This window comes from Rhinolophus ferrumequinum, chromosome 17 (genome assembly GCF_004115265.2).
Source record: "Rhinolophus ferrumequinum isolate MPI-CBG mRhiFer1 chromosome 17, mRhiFer1_v1.p, whole genome shotgun sequence".
Lineage (NCBI taxonomy): Eukaryota > Metazoa > Chordata > Mammalia > Chiroptera > Rhinolophidae > Rhinolophus > Rhinolophus ferrumequinum.
In genome coordinates, this window is record NC_046300.1 from 7,873,282 (window position 1) to 7,891,132 (window position 17,851).

Genomic DNA, 17,851 nt, shown 5'->3' on the forward strand with positions numbered 1-17,851 from the left:
TCCCCTTCCCCCCCATCCCCATCTCCCTCCTCCTCTCCTTGTGAATTTTAGAATTAGCATGTCAGTTTCTACAAAGGAGCCACCTGGGATTCTGATAGGATTGCATTGAATCTGTAGATGAGTTTGGGGAGTATTACCATCTTAACAAGGTTAAGTCTTCCCTCCCATGAACTTGGGATGTCTTTCCATTTGTTGAGATCTTTTTCACCAATGTTTTATATTTTTCAGAGTGTAGGTTTTGTACTTCTTTTGTTAAATTTGTTTCTAAGTATTCTTTTTGATGTTTTTGTAAGTGGAATTGTTCTCTTAATTTCATTTTTGGATTGTTCATTTCAAGTGTTTGGTGCTCTTTTAACACTGACCTTGTTGATTTAAAAATTTTTCAGGAACCAAGGGTCTTCTTACTGGCTTGTAATTACAAGAAGTGGAGGCTTGTATTGTAAGGTGCTCTTACGAAAACTTTATTTCAGCATTGGCTTTCAAGAAGCTTGTGGTCAGACTTTGAGCTATTAGTGATCGCTTTTTAGGTCACTTGTGCTTAGAAGTTCCAAACTGATGACTACATGTGCCACTTGTATGGTCAGTGTGACTGATTTTCAAAAGCCCTTTCAGTTATAAAGCAGATGACTTGGCAACAAAAATGCCTTTCATTCATATCATTCTTTTGTTTTCTTGGTGGGAAGAGTCCCAGTTAAGAGGAACAGTTAGATTTCCGTGGTTTACCAGCTTACATTAGAGGAAGTCTATAAAGGATTGTTGAGCCAAACAGCTTTCAGATTAAAAACCAATCTATTAGGAAGGCAGGAACCTCTTGCAGATATTTTGGTTAACCTGTAGTTTAGTGTAAGAAGAGTTGAGGCTCTCACTTTTGAGATAAAATCTTAAATTATGTAGGCATGCTTCTGATAAGTATAGTTTTATCATCTACATCAGAGCCCTTTGGGCTACTTTGAAATGCAGATTCCTGGGCCTCTACCCAAACTTATCAAATCAGATCCTAGGAATCGGATGCTGTAATCTATTGTAAACCATCTTCCCAGCGGATGTCCACGTTAAAGTTTTAAAACTGCTACTAATTGTGTACCTCCTTCTCTTAAGAGAAGGTTTTTACCAGAATTGAAAATTCCAAATTGTAGGTCACAGACAGCCCTTAAAACAAGAAGGAACAGAAGATTTCAATGTATTTTACATAATAGGGATTATTAGTATTGATTCGTCAAACTTCTAATTCATTTATATGTGTGTGAGTGTGTGTAAGTGTATGTGTGTGAATATGGGTCATTATATAAAATGAATTATTTCCCCATTGGTTGTGATCAAAAGAGAAAAATTAAAGACCTCAGAAGTAGAAAAATCTGCAACATATTTTACTTAACATTAGTTTGTGTCTGCCATGTTCGAATTGGGCTAGGTGCTGGTGAATACCCAAAGATCACTGAAAATCCTTGCTCTTGAGCCCACAGTTTATAAAGGGTAATAGGCACATAAATAGTTTTGTCAGGGATGTGCTAGAAGCACGTCCTATAGAGTGAGTGCTCTGCAAGTCATGGAGACTTTCGTAGAGATGGAGATAGTTGAAGTGGGTCTTGAAAAGGTGGAACAGAAAAATGGCATTTTAGTCTTAAGCGAGAGAATTATTATAGGATTGAAGGGGAAGGGTTGACCTAAATGATTTCTGATTTGGGGTATGGGGCACTTACCACTCGTATTCACGTACCCTCACTCATTCTCATGACGCTCCTGAGTGCATGGGGATCACAGCACGAGATGAGGGGAGGTCCTCTAACCGGTAGCTCTTGTAACAAACAGCTTTTCCTCTTCCTGGAGGCACTCTCTTTCCTTTCCTGGGAACTTTGTTAACTGGAGTTTACTCCTTTTCAGATTTTGTTTCATGTTGGTGATGAATTCCTGTCCTCACTGGATGTATCTGGAGGCACTAGAGTCCTAGACAGGGTGGGGAGGGCATGTGAGATCTGGGGAAAGCCTGATGCATTTCAGGGGGGCACATTCCCTGCCTACTTTTGTCTTCTTCAGAATACTTTTCCGACTCTGCGTCAGTATTCTAACTCTAGTCTTCCTCTCTCACCATTTTTGTGTTTTCTCTTGCTGTAGGACAGCACTCACCTTTAGAATGTCAGACAGCGGGTCCATAACCCAGAAGAGATCGTTCGCTTTTGCTCCTTATCTTTGTCTGGGGTAGAGCCCTTCATCAGTGGATTCTGCACGCACACTGATGCGTGCAAATTTAGGGAGATTCACTCTAAACAGTGTGGATCTCTTTTGTGTTTCCTGAGTGTTTTAAAGCACAGACTGATTTCTAACCACCTAAGACGAAGGAACTGCCTGGACAGGGTGTGGAGGTGCGCTCTCTGCTATGTCAGAGCACTTGGCCGTGGCTCCGTACCTCGCAGTGTGCCCGCTTGGAGCCAGGCAGAGAGGGGGCACATCCCTGTGCTTGACCACCCAGATACATAGTAAATGATGCATAACAACTTTGCTTCTTTTTTCTTCACGAATTAGAAAACATAGGAGTAGTAAGGTTAATAGGCGATGAATGCTAATGCGTGACAGTTTCGTTTTTTCACTAGATGTTGAAAGAGATTCCATGGGGCTGAGGTCCGGAGTGGTTTGGTGGGGAAGCTGACTGGGAACAGGTTCCCACCCTTCAGGAGCTGGGGTTCAGCCTTTACCTTTAGATTCTGACTTTTCAAATGAGACTGCCTTCCACTGATGACAGTGCCACTGTTTCTTGTGGCTGCCCCCACTCCTCACCCGATCTTGACTTGTTCTTAATGGGAACGATGATGGGTGAGCATGGATTCAGAGCAAGAGAATATAGTTTGGGCTATTTCACTTAAGCTTTAGGAGAGCTAGGCAAACTACCTCTTTGCCCAGCAGGGAAGACTTTTCCTTTTTTTTTTTTTTTTTAAAGATTTTATCGGGGAAGGGGAACAGGACTTTATTGGGGAACAGTGTGTGCTTCCAGGCCTGTTTTTCCAAGTCAAGTTGTTGTCCTTTCAGTCTTAGTTGTGGAGGGCGCAGCTCAGCTCCAGGTACAGTTGCCAATGTTAGTTGCAGGGGGCGCAGCCCACCATCCCTTGCGGGAGTTGAACCGGCAACCTTGTGGTTGAGAGGACGCGCTCCAACCAACTGAGCCATCCGGAAGCTCAGCGGTAGCTCAGCTCAAGGTGCCGTGTTCAATCTTAGTTGCAGGGGGCGGAACCGGCAGCCTTCGGAGTTAGGAGCCTGGAGCTCCAACCGCCTGAGCCACCGGGCCGGCCCCAAGGAAGACTTTTTAAGTGACTGGATTGCTTCTGCTGCCCAGATCTTTGGAAAATAGTGCAGCAACACCAAGATTTTGCTTTTCTGAGCACTCCCTTCCCCCACATCTTTTTTTTTTTTTTTTTTTTTTTTGCTGCTAACCCTTCCCCATCTGGAACATGGGATGGCATCGGGCAAGAGAAGTCCTCATATTTACCTGAGTACTCACTAGCCGCTCACTTCCCCGTTCCTGATACCCTCTACCTCTCAGTGTTGGAGATGTAGAGTTATCTGTTTAATGGGCGTTGTAGGTGAAGGTAGGGGGAGAGAGTGTTCATATCGAGTCTGACTTTGCAGTGTATTTAGTGACCTTTTTAGCTCTGCCTTGAGCTTGCTGTAAAAGTTTCTGTGTGAGGCAGTAGGAGGTAGTCATTAAGAGTTGTGGTCCAGCACTTTTCTAGTTGTATAACCTCAGGCCAGTTAATTTCACTTCTTAAGTACCTTGGTGTCCTCATTTAAGTACCTTGGGATAGTAGTGTACTAGAATTGTTCAACATGTTAATTGAATTAATATGTGTAAAGTGATTAATATCTGGAAGACAGTGTTGAGGTGATGCTGGAGAGGAAGCCTTGTTTTTCATACAAATCAGACCCAAAGTATGTTCAATATTGGTCCAAAAATACGACATTTGCTTTTTAATGGTCACAACGATTTTTTAACTGGCATTAAATCATTCTGAAAGTCTTTCTTTCTGTTCATCTGTAGCCAGATACCAAAGAAAGGGGAAAATTCTGTAGAATAAGTGATTTTTAGAAATGGTCAATATGTGAGCTGTTTTTTTCCCCTATGATTTCTTTTATTCCTTTTTATTGCCCGAACAGTAAAAATAGATCTGGTTTCCTAGGTTATCACAGCTTGTAACAAAAAGCTTTTTGATAAAGTTGGCTGTTGGGTCAGTAGGATGAGATCATTCCTTCCTAAGTAGTTTGTAGTGTCCAAAGTATTTGTTGAAACAAAAGCCTGCCGAGTAAGCTAACCACACAATAAGCCTGCCTTTGTGGTTATGGTCAGGGCAGGACTGTGGGTATTCTGTGTGATAGAATGCTGCTGATAGCTAGAAGAGGGTGAAAGGTACTTGGCACAGTACTGGTGCCCTCTGGCTGGCCACGTGTAGGAAGAGATTAGAACGATAAAGGGGCTCAGGATACACTTAAGGTTGGAATCTGGGTTTAGGCCTAACTTCTTTGAGGTGTGATGAATTAATTGAAAACGGAGTAGCTCTTCTACGTTTGGATCAGTGCATTTCTAATTCAAAACATGAAAGATGTTTTTAAAGTAGAGAGAGGTGGATGCCATGGAATTGTATGCTCTAAAATGGTTAATGGTATGTTACATAAATTTCACCTGAATAAAAAAAATACTACCGTGTTTCCCCAAAAGTAAGACCTAGCCGGACAATCAGCTCTAATGTGTCTTTTGGAGCAAAAATTAATATAAGATCCAGTCTTATTTTACTATAATATAACACCGGGTCTTATATAACATAATATAATATAATATAATATAATATAATATAATATAATATAATATAATATAATATAATAATAATAAATATAATATACCAGGTCTTATATTAATTTTTGCTCCAAAAAACGCATTAGAGCTGATTGTCCAGGTAGGTCTTATTTTTGGGGAAACTCGATAAGGACAACTGGGAGGAAAACTTATACTCACTTTTCTGTTTGTACCAAATTAATTTTTTTTTTTAATTGGGGAAGGGGAACAGGACTTTATTGGGGAACAGTGTGTACTTCCAGGACTTTTTTCCAAGTCAAGTTGTTGTCCTCTCAGTCTTAGTTGTGGAGGGCGCAGCTCTGCTCCAGGTCCATTGCCGTTGCTAGTTGCAGGGGGCGGAGCCCACCATCCCTTGCGGGACTCGAGGAATCGAACTGGCAACCTTGTGGTTGAGAGCCCACTGGCCCATGTGGGAATCGAACCGGCATCCCTCGGAGTTAGGAGCATGGAGCTCTAACCGCCTGAGTCAACGGGGCCGGCCCAGCAATTATTTTTAACCTTTTAAACCACAGTTACTTTTGCACCAACCTAATATTTATGCTCTCTTACTAGTTTATTTATTCAGTCATTTACTTATAACAATATGGATTCATGAATATTTATTGTACATTTTGGGTTACACTCCAATACTATATTTTGCTCAAATTGGTTCCAGCTTTAGTCATTGGAAGCTCTTAGTTGACACCTGAGTTCTTTTGACATGCCCCTTTAAAATTAAAAAGGTCATTTCCTAACTTTCTGGCATTACAAGAGGTTCCAGGCTTCGCTTGTGTATTTGTTGCCCCCATCCTAGAATTAGTTATTTCTCCAAGAGGCCCTCGTTCCTTTTTCGGAGAATGGTATTAGGAACCAAGACCTGGTACTAGGGTGCTCATTGCTTATGAGGGTGTCCCCTAAAGATTTTAATTACACTTTATCTGTGTTTGAAAGGAATGGAAACTCTGTATTTAAGGGGAAAAAATTAGGTTTGCTTCTTCTTCTTTTTTTTGGATTATTATTCTGTAATTGTTCTATTTTGCTCTTTTCATTCTAAGAATGCAGTTTTATTTAGAGAATGACAGTTAGTTGGTCAAATTTATGCTTAAGGCATTTATATACCTTAACCAGAGAGGTTGCAGAGGCTGCATCAGTCAGCTATTCTAAACTTTTATGCTAAATATGAACATTTTCCCAATATCACTCTTAAGTCACATCTCATTTATCTTCTCCCTTAAGAACTGCATAGGCTTATTTTAAATAGTTTAAAGACCTGTAATAAACTACAGAGTTTGCTAAGAGTAGAGGTACTCTGGTTAATGCTCAAAATGGTGTGGCCAGAGGAAAAGCATGCATTATTAAATATGAATGCAATCCTTACCAACACAAATTGAACATTTTTTTCAATAAAAAGCTAGTCCAATATAAGGTCTCATTCTATAAAGATATATCATTTCCAAATCACAGTGAAAAGAACCTGAATAATTTACCAATTTTGTTTTCTACTACGTGCCTTACAGACACCTCACTAAAAACAGGCAGCTGACACAACAGAATGACATTTACAGAATGTAATATTGTAGTAACAGTAGTGAGATTGATTGTTACAAACTCTTTGAGTATTAAATGGTTACATCCTAATTATTTATGTAGAATGTTGGTCCAATAACAAAAACAGAGAACAGCAGCTGGAAATTTATCTCATCCAATGTTCAGAGATAAAAGGGTTAACCATTCTTTCCATCATTTTCTGAAGATATTCCCCTTTTCATATTGAAATCTGACAGCAATTAAATTCGGGCATTTTTCCAAGCTACTGCATGAAGAGGATTCTGAAGGCCATCACTATACAGCACCCCGCCACATGAGGACTCTGCCGTTCAGCAATTCTGGCACGCTTTGAAAATATACCCAATAATCCAGTGTTATTTCTGTCCAGGATGCTGGGTGCCAAGGATCGGATATAAGCACAGGTACATATAAGCAGCAAGATTGCAGTCAACAGACTCTGAAAATTGAAAATGGCAGACATAGTGCGGCTGGCGAAGCCTCAGCCACGTCACCCTTCCCGGTTTGCTTCTAATTTAGACTTCTCCCGTGCTTTTCTCTTTTTTGCCTACCTCTTGTTAACTGCACTTTTATTGCAATATACTTGTAGTATTAAATCTTAAAATATGTAAAATGCCATTACATTAGTGGTCTGTAGCTATAAAATAGAGGATTTTAATCGTTGAGATTACTGCTTTAGGAAATATGAATGTGCATTCTTGCTCTTTCCGTAAAGCATTGGTGTCAAGACAGAGAGCTTTTCATCTCATTGACTAACAAATCCTTGAAAGAGGAGGCAGTGGTTATTGCTTCCTAGGAAAGTAAGACCTTTTGGACGAGTGAATCAAGTTCTGACTAAGCTCTAAAGGTATTACCACTGGTTTCATAGTATGTGGGATTTTTTGTTTTTTGTTTTTTTTTCCTCTCTCTCCTATCTTTCCTGTCTGGTGACTTTGTGGTTTAGTTAAACCCAGCCACTAAAACACAGCCCCGATTCTACTACTATTAGGAATTGCTTAGAATTGGTGATGATTTAAATAGCTCTAATGCTGGAATCTCTTACTTCACTCCTACAGCATCCTGGCAGATAAAGTGAATGAGTGAAGCCGGCTGGAGTGAGAGAATGCTGCATACACTGTCTGAGTGGGTGTCACAGAAGGCAGTTCCTTCTCAGCTCCAGTGTGTTATTGCTGAGTGGGAATGCATGCTAGCTGGCTGATCTTGTTTTGAAAGAAACTGTCAGTCTGTATTTTCATGCAAAAATTTCTGATTTTTGCGATGTTGACACAGTTTTTCCAACACCCTCTGTAGTCCACTGAGGGCCCTGCTTGGCCTGGGATTGCTACTTTATGATCTCTACACAAGTGCTTCTCTGGTAGGTTCAGGGAGTACTCAGTTTGGGGAGGGAACTTTGGGCTGGGTGGGAGTTGGGAGACTCGTTCTGATTTTAGCTTTACCACTCGTTAGTTAGTTAGCTGGCTGCCTTTGGGCAAGAGGAAACCTCTTTGGATCTCACTTTATTACTTGTAAAATATGAGAGTAAACTAGATAATTTAAGGTGACCCCTTTCTCTTTATTATTTTATAGTTTTATGCGTGTGGTTTTTAAATATATTGGGGTAACATTGGTTAATAAGACTATATAAGTTTCAAGTGTACAATTCTATATTATATCATCTGTGCATTGCATTGTGTGTTCACTACCAAAGTTAAGTTTCCTCTCTCCATATTTTGAGCCCTTTTACCCTCTTCAACCTCCTTCTACTGCCATTCCCTTCTGATAACCACCTTACTGTTGTCTGTGTCTATGAATTTTTGTTTTGTTTGTTTGTTACTTTCTGTTTTATATCCCACATATGAGTGAAATCATACGATTCTTGTCCTTTTTCATCTGACTTACTTTGCTTAGATATTTTTATGCATGTATTTCACTTGAGCTGTGAAACAATGTCCATTCATGACTCAAGGACATCAGGAAGTTAGCTTTACCAGTCTAAGAGCTTTTGTCACGAAGGAGACCGTTTTGTTTTCTCCAAGTGTAGCTTCATGCGGTCTACAGAGGATTCTTGCCCACTTTCTTGACCTCTCAGCATGCTTGCTGCCTCCAGTCAGTGTCTGGCAGATGTGCACATATTAATTGGTGGTGCATTTTTATATTTCTGTTTCCTCAAGTAAAGGTAAATTGATTTGAATGCGACGAAAGCTGTGTCGTTTAGTGCGTTGATTGGTGGGATTTTGGGGCATAGTTGTGATGAGTAGAAATAGTAAAGCTGACAATGGACAGTATTAGTAATGGAGAATATATTATCATTTTTATAATTTGATTGGTTTCATTGTTTTTAGTTTAAGCTAATCAATCAATGGCAGTTGTGTATGGGTGTAATGATATATTTAGTGTTTTTTGCTTAAAATCAACTAAGATTGTAGGATGACTTGTATGAATCACTCACAGCAAAACTGAAATCTGAAAAACTTACGTTTTGGAATTTCCTCTACAGAGAGATAAGGAAAGATTGTTGTTACCTTCTTTGACTTCAGATTGCTTTTTATCAAGAAGGTGGTTTTATAGGAAGTTTAAGATATTTTTAGAAAAATATTAAAGACAAATTTTTAATGTACTTCAAGAATGCATGTTAGTGGTGCTTTACATGCTTAGATCAGCTGTAGCATTTTTGTAAAAATATGTCCATTTTGTTATTGTCTTTGGAATAAAGTGTCTTGGTATAAGGTGATTTGGTCAGAAACTTATGAGGACCAGTTTAAATTTCTGCTTTGTGTGGATTGACAGAGTTTTCACAGAAATCTTAGTATTTGATTGGGATGTAATATGAGCATTCATGATTTAGTCTTGCATGGGAATGGCTAACTATTTACAAGTAATTGAATCCTCTGTGAGTCTTACAAAGCAAACTTAATCCTAAATCTTTAAGTAGAAATCTAATCTGATAGAATACTAGACAGGTAGGTTTTATGTTTACACAGTAACTGCAGCAATTTTGGCCAAAACACTTGAACTTAGTATTATGATCCAATATATTAACTAACTGTCATTGTGTAGTTTTTTTGTAAATAGCATATAAGTACTCAGAAGATCTGTAAAAGGCTTTTCTCTTCAGTAATACAGACTTTGCTGTTTAGTGCTAATGACAGTAATTTAGGAGCCCCTAGATCAGCATACTAGTTTTTTTTAAAAAGTGTGTGAGTGAGTATATACATGCCTAAAAATTTAGTACTTTTTTAAATGTAGTGTGTGGCACTTAGTCAAGACATACCTAAACAGTTTTTATAGGTCAAAAACAGTCAGATATCAATAATTTTGTATGGTACCACCTAATAAACATTTAATACATTTTATTGATTCGAACAGTCAAATCATAGTCAGAATGGTAGGCTTAAAAAAGGCTTCGTGGATAATTCTTCTCGTTTTACAAATCAAGTGAGGAGACTTGCCCAAGCTCTTATATCCAGGTATGACGGGGTAAAGAAAGGCCAGATGATCAGCCAATGATGAACTGTTTTAAATCTGACTTGAGTTACTGTTAAAAGCTTGGGTGTTTTTTTTTTCCTCTTCTTTTGTAGAAATAAGGGCATAATCAGAAGCTATGTATTTGACCTCTGGCTTATGCCCATAGTACCCTTTATAGAAATAATCACAAATACCATTTTCACATGAGATACTTACATAGTTTATAATACTTTAAATGTACTCCTTAGACAATTAGGAGGGTAATAGAGTAACAAATGAAGTCTCATGTAATTTATTAGTTTATACAAAGTTTCTAATAATTTTAGCTATATGTGATGGAAACAAGTCAGAGTGTCAGATGGATGTGTTTTAGGATGGATGCCTGTGAAATTTTCACAGGCATTTTTATAGAAATGGAAGGTCCTTCAGGTTCATATGAAAACTATCTTGCTGCGTTTTTGTGGTCTTAAAACCAAAGAAACCTGGTTCTTCTACCAACTGGTGTAATTTTTAGAAAGTCTCTTTGTTCATCAGTCTCTTTATTTGTAAAAGGAGGATGTTAGGTACGTGAGATCGCTGTATTAGATGAGCAGTTAATGTTCTCTGCTGTCACGTGCCCAGCAGTTCCGTGGCTTCACACCATTAAGGTTTATTTCTTGGCTTCATGTGATGATTGAAGACTCCCAGCTCCTCACATCTGGTGTCTTGGAGTCTTCCACGGGATCCTTTTTATTTATTTTATCGAGAGCCAAGAGCACGAGCAAGGAGGAGCTTAGTAAATGTTCTGTGGTAAAGCGTATTACTTCATCTTGCATTCCTTTGACAAAACCCACTTACATGGTCTCCACTTTGAACTGCCAGAGGGAGGACATGTTGTCTTCCAGACTTCCCAGGAAGCAGCAGCGGGATCGGTGAGCAGTGAGCACATCTCTCCACACTCTCATTCACCACCAAAATCTTTCTGCTGTTGCATGTTACCTTTTGTACCTTTGCGTACTCAGAATTTACTTCAGAATTTCCTGGAAGAAATTTAGTTTGGAGGTCTTTGTAACTTTAGTTTGTAAACCTTTAGGCTACTTGCTGTATTTAGGAGTTTTCCCCCTCAAGATGGTTGTATCATGTTATTATTGTTATTTTTTGTAATTTCATTTGTGGTTTACACTTCTTTGATCTCATTATGCCTTGCTTATTTTTGAAGGATTAAAAAGGCATTTATGGCAGAACTCTCCCAGTGCTTGTACAAGAAAGACAGTAGCGCACAGCCAGCGTCAGAGCCACCACGTTGGTGTCCGCCCCTGTCGTCTGTCGGCCCACTCGCGGGAGGGAGAGCAGACAGACCGTACACTGTCGTTTAAAGGTCAGCACATGCAGACTTGCAGACCAATGGAGAAGCGCATTCCAGGGAGGAGGCAAAGTTCTTTTCGCCTTCTGCCCACTTAGGAGTAAACTTGGAGAGTCAGCAAAAGCCTTTCAGCTTTGATTTCAGCTGCTGTTTTAGAGTTAGCTCCCCCACCTTCTTTCTGTGATACATTATATATATACCTTTTTGTACCTAAGTACAAAGCAGAATTCTTCATTCCTCACGGACGCATCCTATGTTAGTACATCTGGTGAGAGTGTGCTAAGCCTAAATATGAAATGCCTTCTTTTCGTAAAATATACAAATAGCTCAAAAAGAATGCCACAGTTCAGTTGGCATTGTATTTGAATCACACTTTCCTTGTGTAGTTCCCCTCCAGTAACACCCCCCCGGCCCCCAATTTTTAATTTCCTTTTTTCTCTTATTGGCAGAAAAATACATGCCATCTGTACCACATATCTTAGGAAATTCAGCTTTTAAAAATCATACTGTTTGTAGAAAGGTTAATTTTGGACAGAGTTGTTTCTAGAGCTAAGGCGTTACCATCATCTTGGGATGTTTCATTCCTCTTATAGGTTAATTTTACTATTACTTGGGTACTGTGGCTTTCCTAGGATGCTGTGTTCATTTTGTCATTTTCCTGGAATCTGTGCTGAAATTCAGTTCATTTTCAGAAAGGGTGTCTGGAAAATAAACTTTTTGGACTTATTACATGTTTGAATGGGATCCCACTTTGGTCCTCACTTGATAAATGGGTTGTGTATAGACAGTTAGGTTCAAAATGTCTGTTTTAAAAGGCACCAACCACTCCATGGCTTTCTAGCATTCATTGTCGCTATTAGAAATCAGAAGACAGTCTATTTCTCATAGCTTGGTATAAGCCTTGCTTGGGGACTTTTCTGTTTGTTGTTCTCTTCCCCCTCCCATCCGTCTCTCTGCTCCCGCCATCGTCCTTGTGTCCCCCATCCGCCCTTTTTGCTGTGATATGTCACATGTACCTTTTTGTATATAAAATATATATGCAACATTTAAAAAATAGTAGAGATAAATATCCATGAGTCTACCACTCAGCTTACAAATTTGGATTTTTTGAAGCCCTTTGTTTGTCCCGTCCCTATGACTTTTTGACTTTCAGAGTGTATCACTATCCTGAAGCTTTGCCTTTCCTTGTGTTTAATAGTTTGAATACAAATGTATGATTCCTTTAACACTATGTTACTGAAATTCATCCATGTTGATATGTATATCTGTAGTTAATTTATTTTCAGTGCTGTATTGATTTCATTACATTAATATAAAATTTATTCTTTGTTGATGTACATTTCATTTGGTTTTAGATTCTTGTTATTATGAATAATACTGCTCTGACATTCTTGTACATGGATGCAAGCGTTTATCTAAGGTATCTAGAAATGGAAAGCCGGGGTCTAAGGATATGTAAGATTGGGTCTTATATTAATTTTTGCTCCAAAAGACGCATTAGAGCTGATGGTCCGGCTAAGTCTTATTTTCGGGGAAACATGGAAACATGGTAGCTCTCAATTGTGGGTGTTGTTCAGAATCAACCCTGAATCATTCTGCTCCAGTGGCTTTGCACTTTTAATGTAGATCTTTACTTCTATTTCAGGTACAATGTTAAAAGCTATGTTAATAATTACTTGAAAGATTCCTTTGACTTTTCGCTTTGCTTGTTCAGTTTTCACTTAATAGTATTTTTACTTCTAGGCTTTTTTTCCTTCTCTATTTGAAAGCCTCTGTAAGGTACTTTTTAAAGGTAAAGCATTTATCACCACTAAGACCAGGCCATTCTGCAAAATGCCTCCTAAATACTTGTGTAGAGTTTATGCCTTCCTATTACCTTCTCAGAGGGGCTGAGCTACTCATACCCCAGTGCTGATTCTGTCCTGGGACCAGCAGGGCAGACGTCAACCCCAGCAGGAGAAGGCTGGTGTCATGCTATAGAACAGAGCACAGCTAGCAGTGCGCATGAGCGCTGAATGAGAACCTACAAGGCATCCCTTTATTATACTAGACACCAGGATAAAAGGTGAGAACGACGCTGTCCTTGCCATCTGGGAACTCAGACGCCAAGGGGGGCTCTGGAAGAGACACACGTTGTAAGTAAATCATTCTAGAATTATCAGCACAAATCTCTGCCTCCTCTTAGTTCTGTCTTCCAGTTTCCTTCACTTTCACTGATATCTTATACAATAAAATATGGTGTATACTATATGGCTCTGGACTTCAGAGAGAAACTCACTTTGCTTACAGGAGAGGTTGTCCTTAAATAAAATAGTTCTCAAAAGCTAAGAGTTGATCAAATGTGAATATTCCTCCATTCATCCAATTTCTCCAGCAGTAAGTGATGTTAAAATGACATAATTTATTTCTCCTGGACAGAGATGTGAGCTGATATTATACTTAACATTTGAATAATTATAAAAGTTTTAATATTTATACAGTGATGTTAACATTGATGATCAGTGATCTCTTGAATAAAAACCTGTTTGTTGCTGCCCCATTGCATCATGTTGTTGTGCTTTTCTGAAAGCAGAGAGCTATTTTTATTGCTCTGCCTAATAATGATAAGATGACCAACATGGGTAGCTGGCTTATATGGTTGCTCTGTTGGCTTTCTTTCCATGATGGCTTTGGCACACGCTATGTTTGGAAAGTAGAAGAAATGAGGTGAATATTCTTAATTAGTAATGACCCTTCAGACTTGAATCTGTTTATTCTTTTTCCAGTTCTGAAGAAGTTTTGTAGTTTTGGCATCTCGGATTCATTTCAAATTAGACACTTTTTTTTAAATTAACTTCTGTTTTACCATTTTAGAACTGTTCAGCTCTAGCCCCTTTGTTTTGTTGGCTTTTGTTGTTTTTGCCCATTGTCTGTGTAAAGTAATTCACTAAGAGAAGATAATATGCGTCATTTAGACATGGCCCTTGACCTTTGAGAGCTAGTAGTTTACAGGAGCTGCTGGATATACAACTGATTACAGCATAGATCAGACTGTACTATTACAATAAAAGTATAGATGATGTGTTCTGAATGTCGCTGGGAGAACAGATTCTGAAAAGGAATCACAGAAAAAGAGATAGGATGTGGGCCTTGATTTCAAGACTGACAAACAAGGAGGGAGTGAAGAGAATTTGAGGTGTGGAGAGCAGTATCAGCAAGGTGGCGGGGGAGGAAGAAACTTTCCTCTACCCTCAAGGTTCTTTGGGCTGGTCCAGTCCTCAACTAGACACGAGATAGATTAACAAGAGAAAGTGAGCAAATGTAATTACATACACATGTATGGCAATCCCGCATACGTGAGAGCATGAGAAAGTCAGAGACCCCACATGCAGGAGAGGTTCAGAGACAGAAAGGGAGAATGGGTGTATAAGGCATTCTGAGCTAGGGGTGAGTAATGCGCCTTGAGGCTTCAGAAGGTCATTGCAGGGAGAGCACACGTTCAGTGATTAGTGCTTTACCTGCCATACAGGTAGGTCAAAAGTCATTTCTGATTTTAACTCTTGTCATGGGCCGGCCTCCTAATTTAAATTCTTCTAGATAGTTAAAGGAGGGGGAGCAGAGTTCTTGAGCCTGCAGGGTTTCAGGTGCCTTTAGCTCAGAGTAATTTGCATACCACTGAGGCACATCTTGGGGTGGCTTGTTCTGAACCCCTACAAAGGGTATATATACAGTGATAATGTCAGTGGAATGCTTGTAAAATGGCAGCTGGTCCCATGGGACTAAAATATCGGGTAACCCTACAAGGAAACCTGCTGATGGTTGTGGTAGGTGGTAGGACTGTGTCTTCTGGGATTGTGTGGCCTTGATATCACACTATGGAGGTTTTTGTTTTTGATTTTTCAAATAGGCATTGGGGTCCTTTTAAACCAACTGGGGTGTTTTCTTGGTGTTAGGACTCTTCCCAACTGCCTTCATCCTTTAAGGAGAAAAGGTAGGGCAAAAGAAAAAAAATCAGTTTTGAAGTATAGTGATGTCGTGTCAGATAAAAGCAGAAACTAAAATTCTAAGATTCTGCCAATTTTGCCACACCCTGCTTCTGTTTCTGGTGTTGTCTGGCTCTCCTCTTAGCCTGGTCCTCAGTCCTAGCTTCTTTTATGAGTGACTGTTTATTCTGTTTCCCTTTTTGTCATCTGTTAAAGTGAGCGAATTGGATCCTAGATTATTGGAACTGGTGTTTTTAAACAAGCCTTTGGAGATCTGAAGAGGTTAGAAATAATTTTTGGATTGTTGTAAGCAGACTCTGAAATTTTTTTTGTTTTAATTAGACTGAGGAAGAATACCTGGGATGAATAGTAAAGTTTTTAAAAAATATTTTCTCTTTAATAATTAAAAAAAAAATTGTACACCTGAAACTAATAATACAAAAAAAGAAAAAAGACTTTCTCTTTTTCAAAATTTGGGGGCATCAGGCATTGTTAAGTATCATCTTAAAATTCACTCCCTCTTTTTAAATTGAGATAACATTGAAAATTCACTCTTCAGGATGGTTGTAGCAGAAATGTAAGTGCTGTGTCATTGTCGTCTCTTGTTTTGGCCCAGATAACCAGACTTCGGCAGACATGCTGTCTGTATCACATGGCTAACAGTGGGAGGTATCTAGTGTAGATTCTTCTTCTTTGAGAAACAGATTTAAATTCTCTTCAACAGAAATGGGGCAGGCAGGTGCCTGTTTAGACATCCAAAATGCATTCGGTCAGGACTGAACAAAAGCTGCCGGGATAGTTCCTGTAAGTAAGCAAGCTAGACTTTCAGCCTCGTGCTGCCAGGTTTTATGTATGTGAGTATGTCCGTGTCTGTGTATGCAGTGGTTTTGATACGTAGAGGACAGGTCTCTCAAAAATAGCAGTGGGCAAAGGAACTCTGTTTTGGGGACCACATGGAAGTAGAATGTATCAGCTGGGTGATGGCCTCAGCTATTCTAGTAATTAAGGGCTCTCTCCTGTTGCTAATCCTGACGAACAGGACAAATGGTTGGGAAAGAGCCCGCCGAGCCTGGAAATTCCATCAGTTCCTAATAGTACAGCTGTTGTCCTTGAAGTGTGTAGGGAGGCACCTGGGGGTAGAAAATTAAATCATTCTCCAGGAAGTTTGGAGTTTATTGCTCAGGATAGTCAAGATGTTGCTGAATTGTCTGTTGCCATTTGCCAGTCTGGTTCTGGGAGGTACAGGAGAAATCCCGATCAGCCTAGGGGACCATATGTGCCTGCGAGCTGTATGAGATGGTAGCTCATTCCCCTAGAGGGTCTTCATAAAGATTTAGTTTTTACTTTGAATGAAATACCGTTTTGATATAAATCAAGGTTTTCTAGTTAAATAAATTAAAAACAGAATACAGCCACCAAATAAGGTTCAGCTTGGTGTGCAATAGACCTCTGAAAGAAATTCATTAAAACAAATTTGAGGAATAAAGTCCCTATTTAGTAGCTGAAAGCTTGCTAGGCAAACTGAAAAAGTCTCATATTGAATATGAAATCTTTATGATGCAGGCTATACCTCTAACCTTGTCAGATTATAAATGGTCTATAAATGGACTGGCTGGGACGCTGGGTTTTTTCCAAGCCTCAGAAACAAGCGCTGCATTTTGGCCCCAGCACTTGCACTAATGTCCTGGGATAGCAGCTTGGTGTTGGCTTCAGAATGCTGTCCTTGAAATCAGTCATGCAGAAAGAAGTGAAGAAAGTGTTAACCAGCATATCTTTACAGTTCTGTGTCTTATCCATAACTCACTCCCCCCTGGCCCCCCCAAAAAAGCCCCACACACAACAACAAAACAACAGGATGGAATATCAATCACAGAAGATATAAGTGAGCATTATGAGCTGTTTCCTACCTTTAAAGAGTTATTATTAACCATTTATTTATTAAATTGGTTATTTGGAACTCAGAATGCATTTCCCTTAGATACCATGTTATAAAATGATCATTTTGTTTCTAAACTAGTTGAGGTTATTGAGAAGAAAGTTTCTGCCTTTCTTCTAAAATTGTTGGGAGGCAGTATTTTGAAAGATGTCAAGCTTGTCCTTGGAGTTGTGACTTCCCTTTCTTTGCCCTGCTAGGGCTGCTGGGCCCACAAATGGGACCTTATTCAGATCCGCTTTGTTCTTTGAAATATTCCATGCTGCTAAATTCTTTTTCTCCTTTTTCACACTAAAAACAAAAACTCAGACTCTTTCAATGGACTTTATCTGTCAGATTAGGAGGAAAGCTACTTGATAAGAAATAAAATCACACTAAGGTGGTCTTTCTGTGGGGTTTATGTAACCCTTACCCCCTTTTAAACTGTGAAATAGGATTCTATACTTTTCTTTTTTTTTTAAAGATTTTATTGGGGAAGGGGAACAGGACTTTATTGGGGAACAGTGTGTACTTCCAGGACTTTTTCCAAGTCAATTTGTTGTCCTTTCAGTCTTAGTTGTGGAGGGCACAGCTCAGCTCCAGGTCCAGTTGCCGTTGCTAGTTGCAGGGGGCATAGCCCACCATCCCTTGCGTGAGTCTAACCGGCAACCTTGTGGTTGAAAGGACGTACTCCAACCAATTGAGCCATCCGGGAGCTCAGTGGCAGCTCAGCTCAAGGTGCCGTGTTCAATCTTAGTTGCAGGGGGCACAGCCCACCATCCCTTGCGGGACTGGAGGAATTGAACTGG

At 39.5% G+C, this 17,851-nt stretch overlaps 2 protein-coding genes across 5 annotated transcripts in view; one reads left to right on the top strand and one right to left on the bottom strand.

Annotated features, from left to right (window-relative positions):
- Positions 1-17,851, top strand: part of MAP4 (microtubule associated protein 4) — a 151,610-nt gene that overhangs the window by 26,426 nt on the left and 107,333 nt on the right. Inside the window, exon 1 of one of the 4 annotated variants that reach the window (XM_033132256.1) lies at positions 15,792-15,934. The exons of the other annotated variants lie outside the window; for them this stretch is intronic. The gene's annotated coding sequence lies outside the window, so the exon portion shown is untranslated. Of the gene's footprint in view, positions 1-15,791; positions 15,935-17,851 lie in introns of those variants that run through there. 4 annotated transcript variants of the gene reach the window in all.
- On the bottom strand, positions 6,478-6,861 carry LOC117036869 (protein kish-A-like). The gene has a single exon (XM_033132270.1). The coding sequence runs from the start codon at positions 6,843-6,845 to the stop codon at positions 6,627-6,629; it is 219 nt and encodes a 72-aa protein (XP_032988161.1). The 5' UTR covers positions 6,846-6,861; the 3' UTR covers positions 6,478-6,626.

What these genes read in the sequence shown, in the direction of transcription:
- LOC117036869 (XM_033132270.1), bottom strand. Translation starts at nt 6,845, where the DNA reads ATGTCTGCCATTTTCAATTTTCAGAGTCTGTTGACTGCAATCTTGCTG.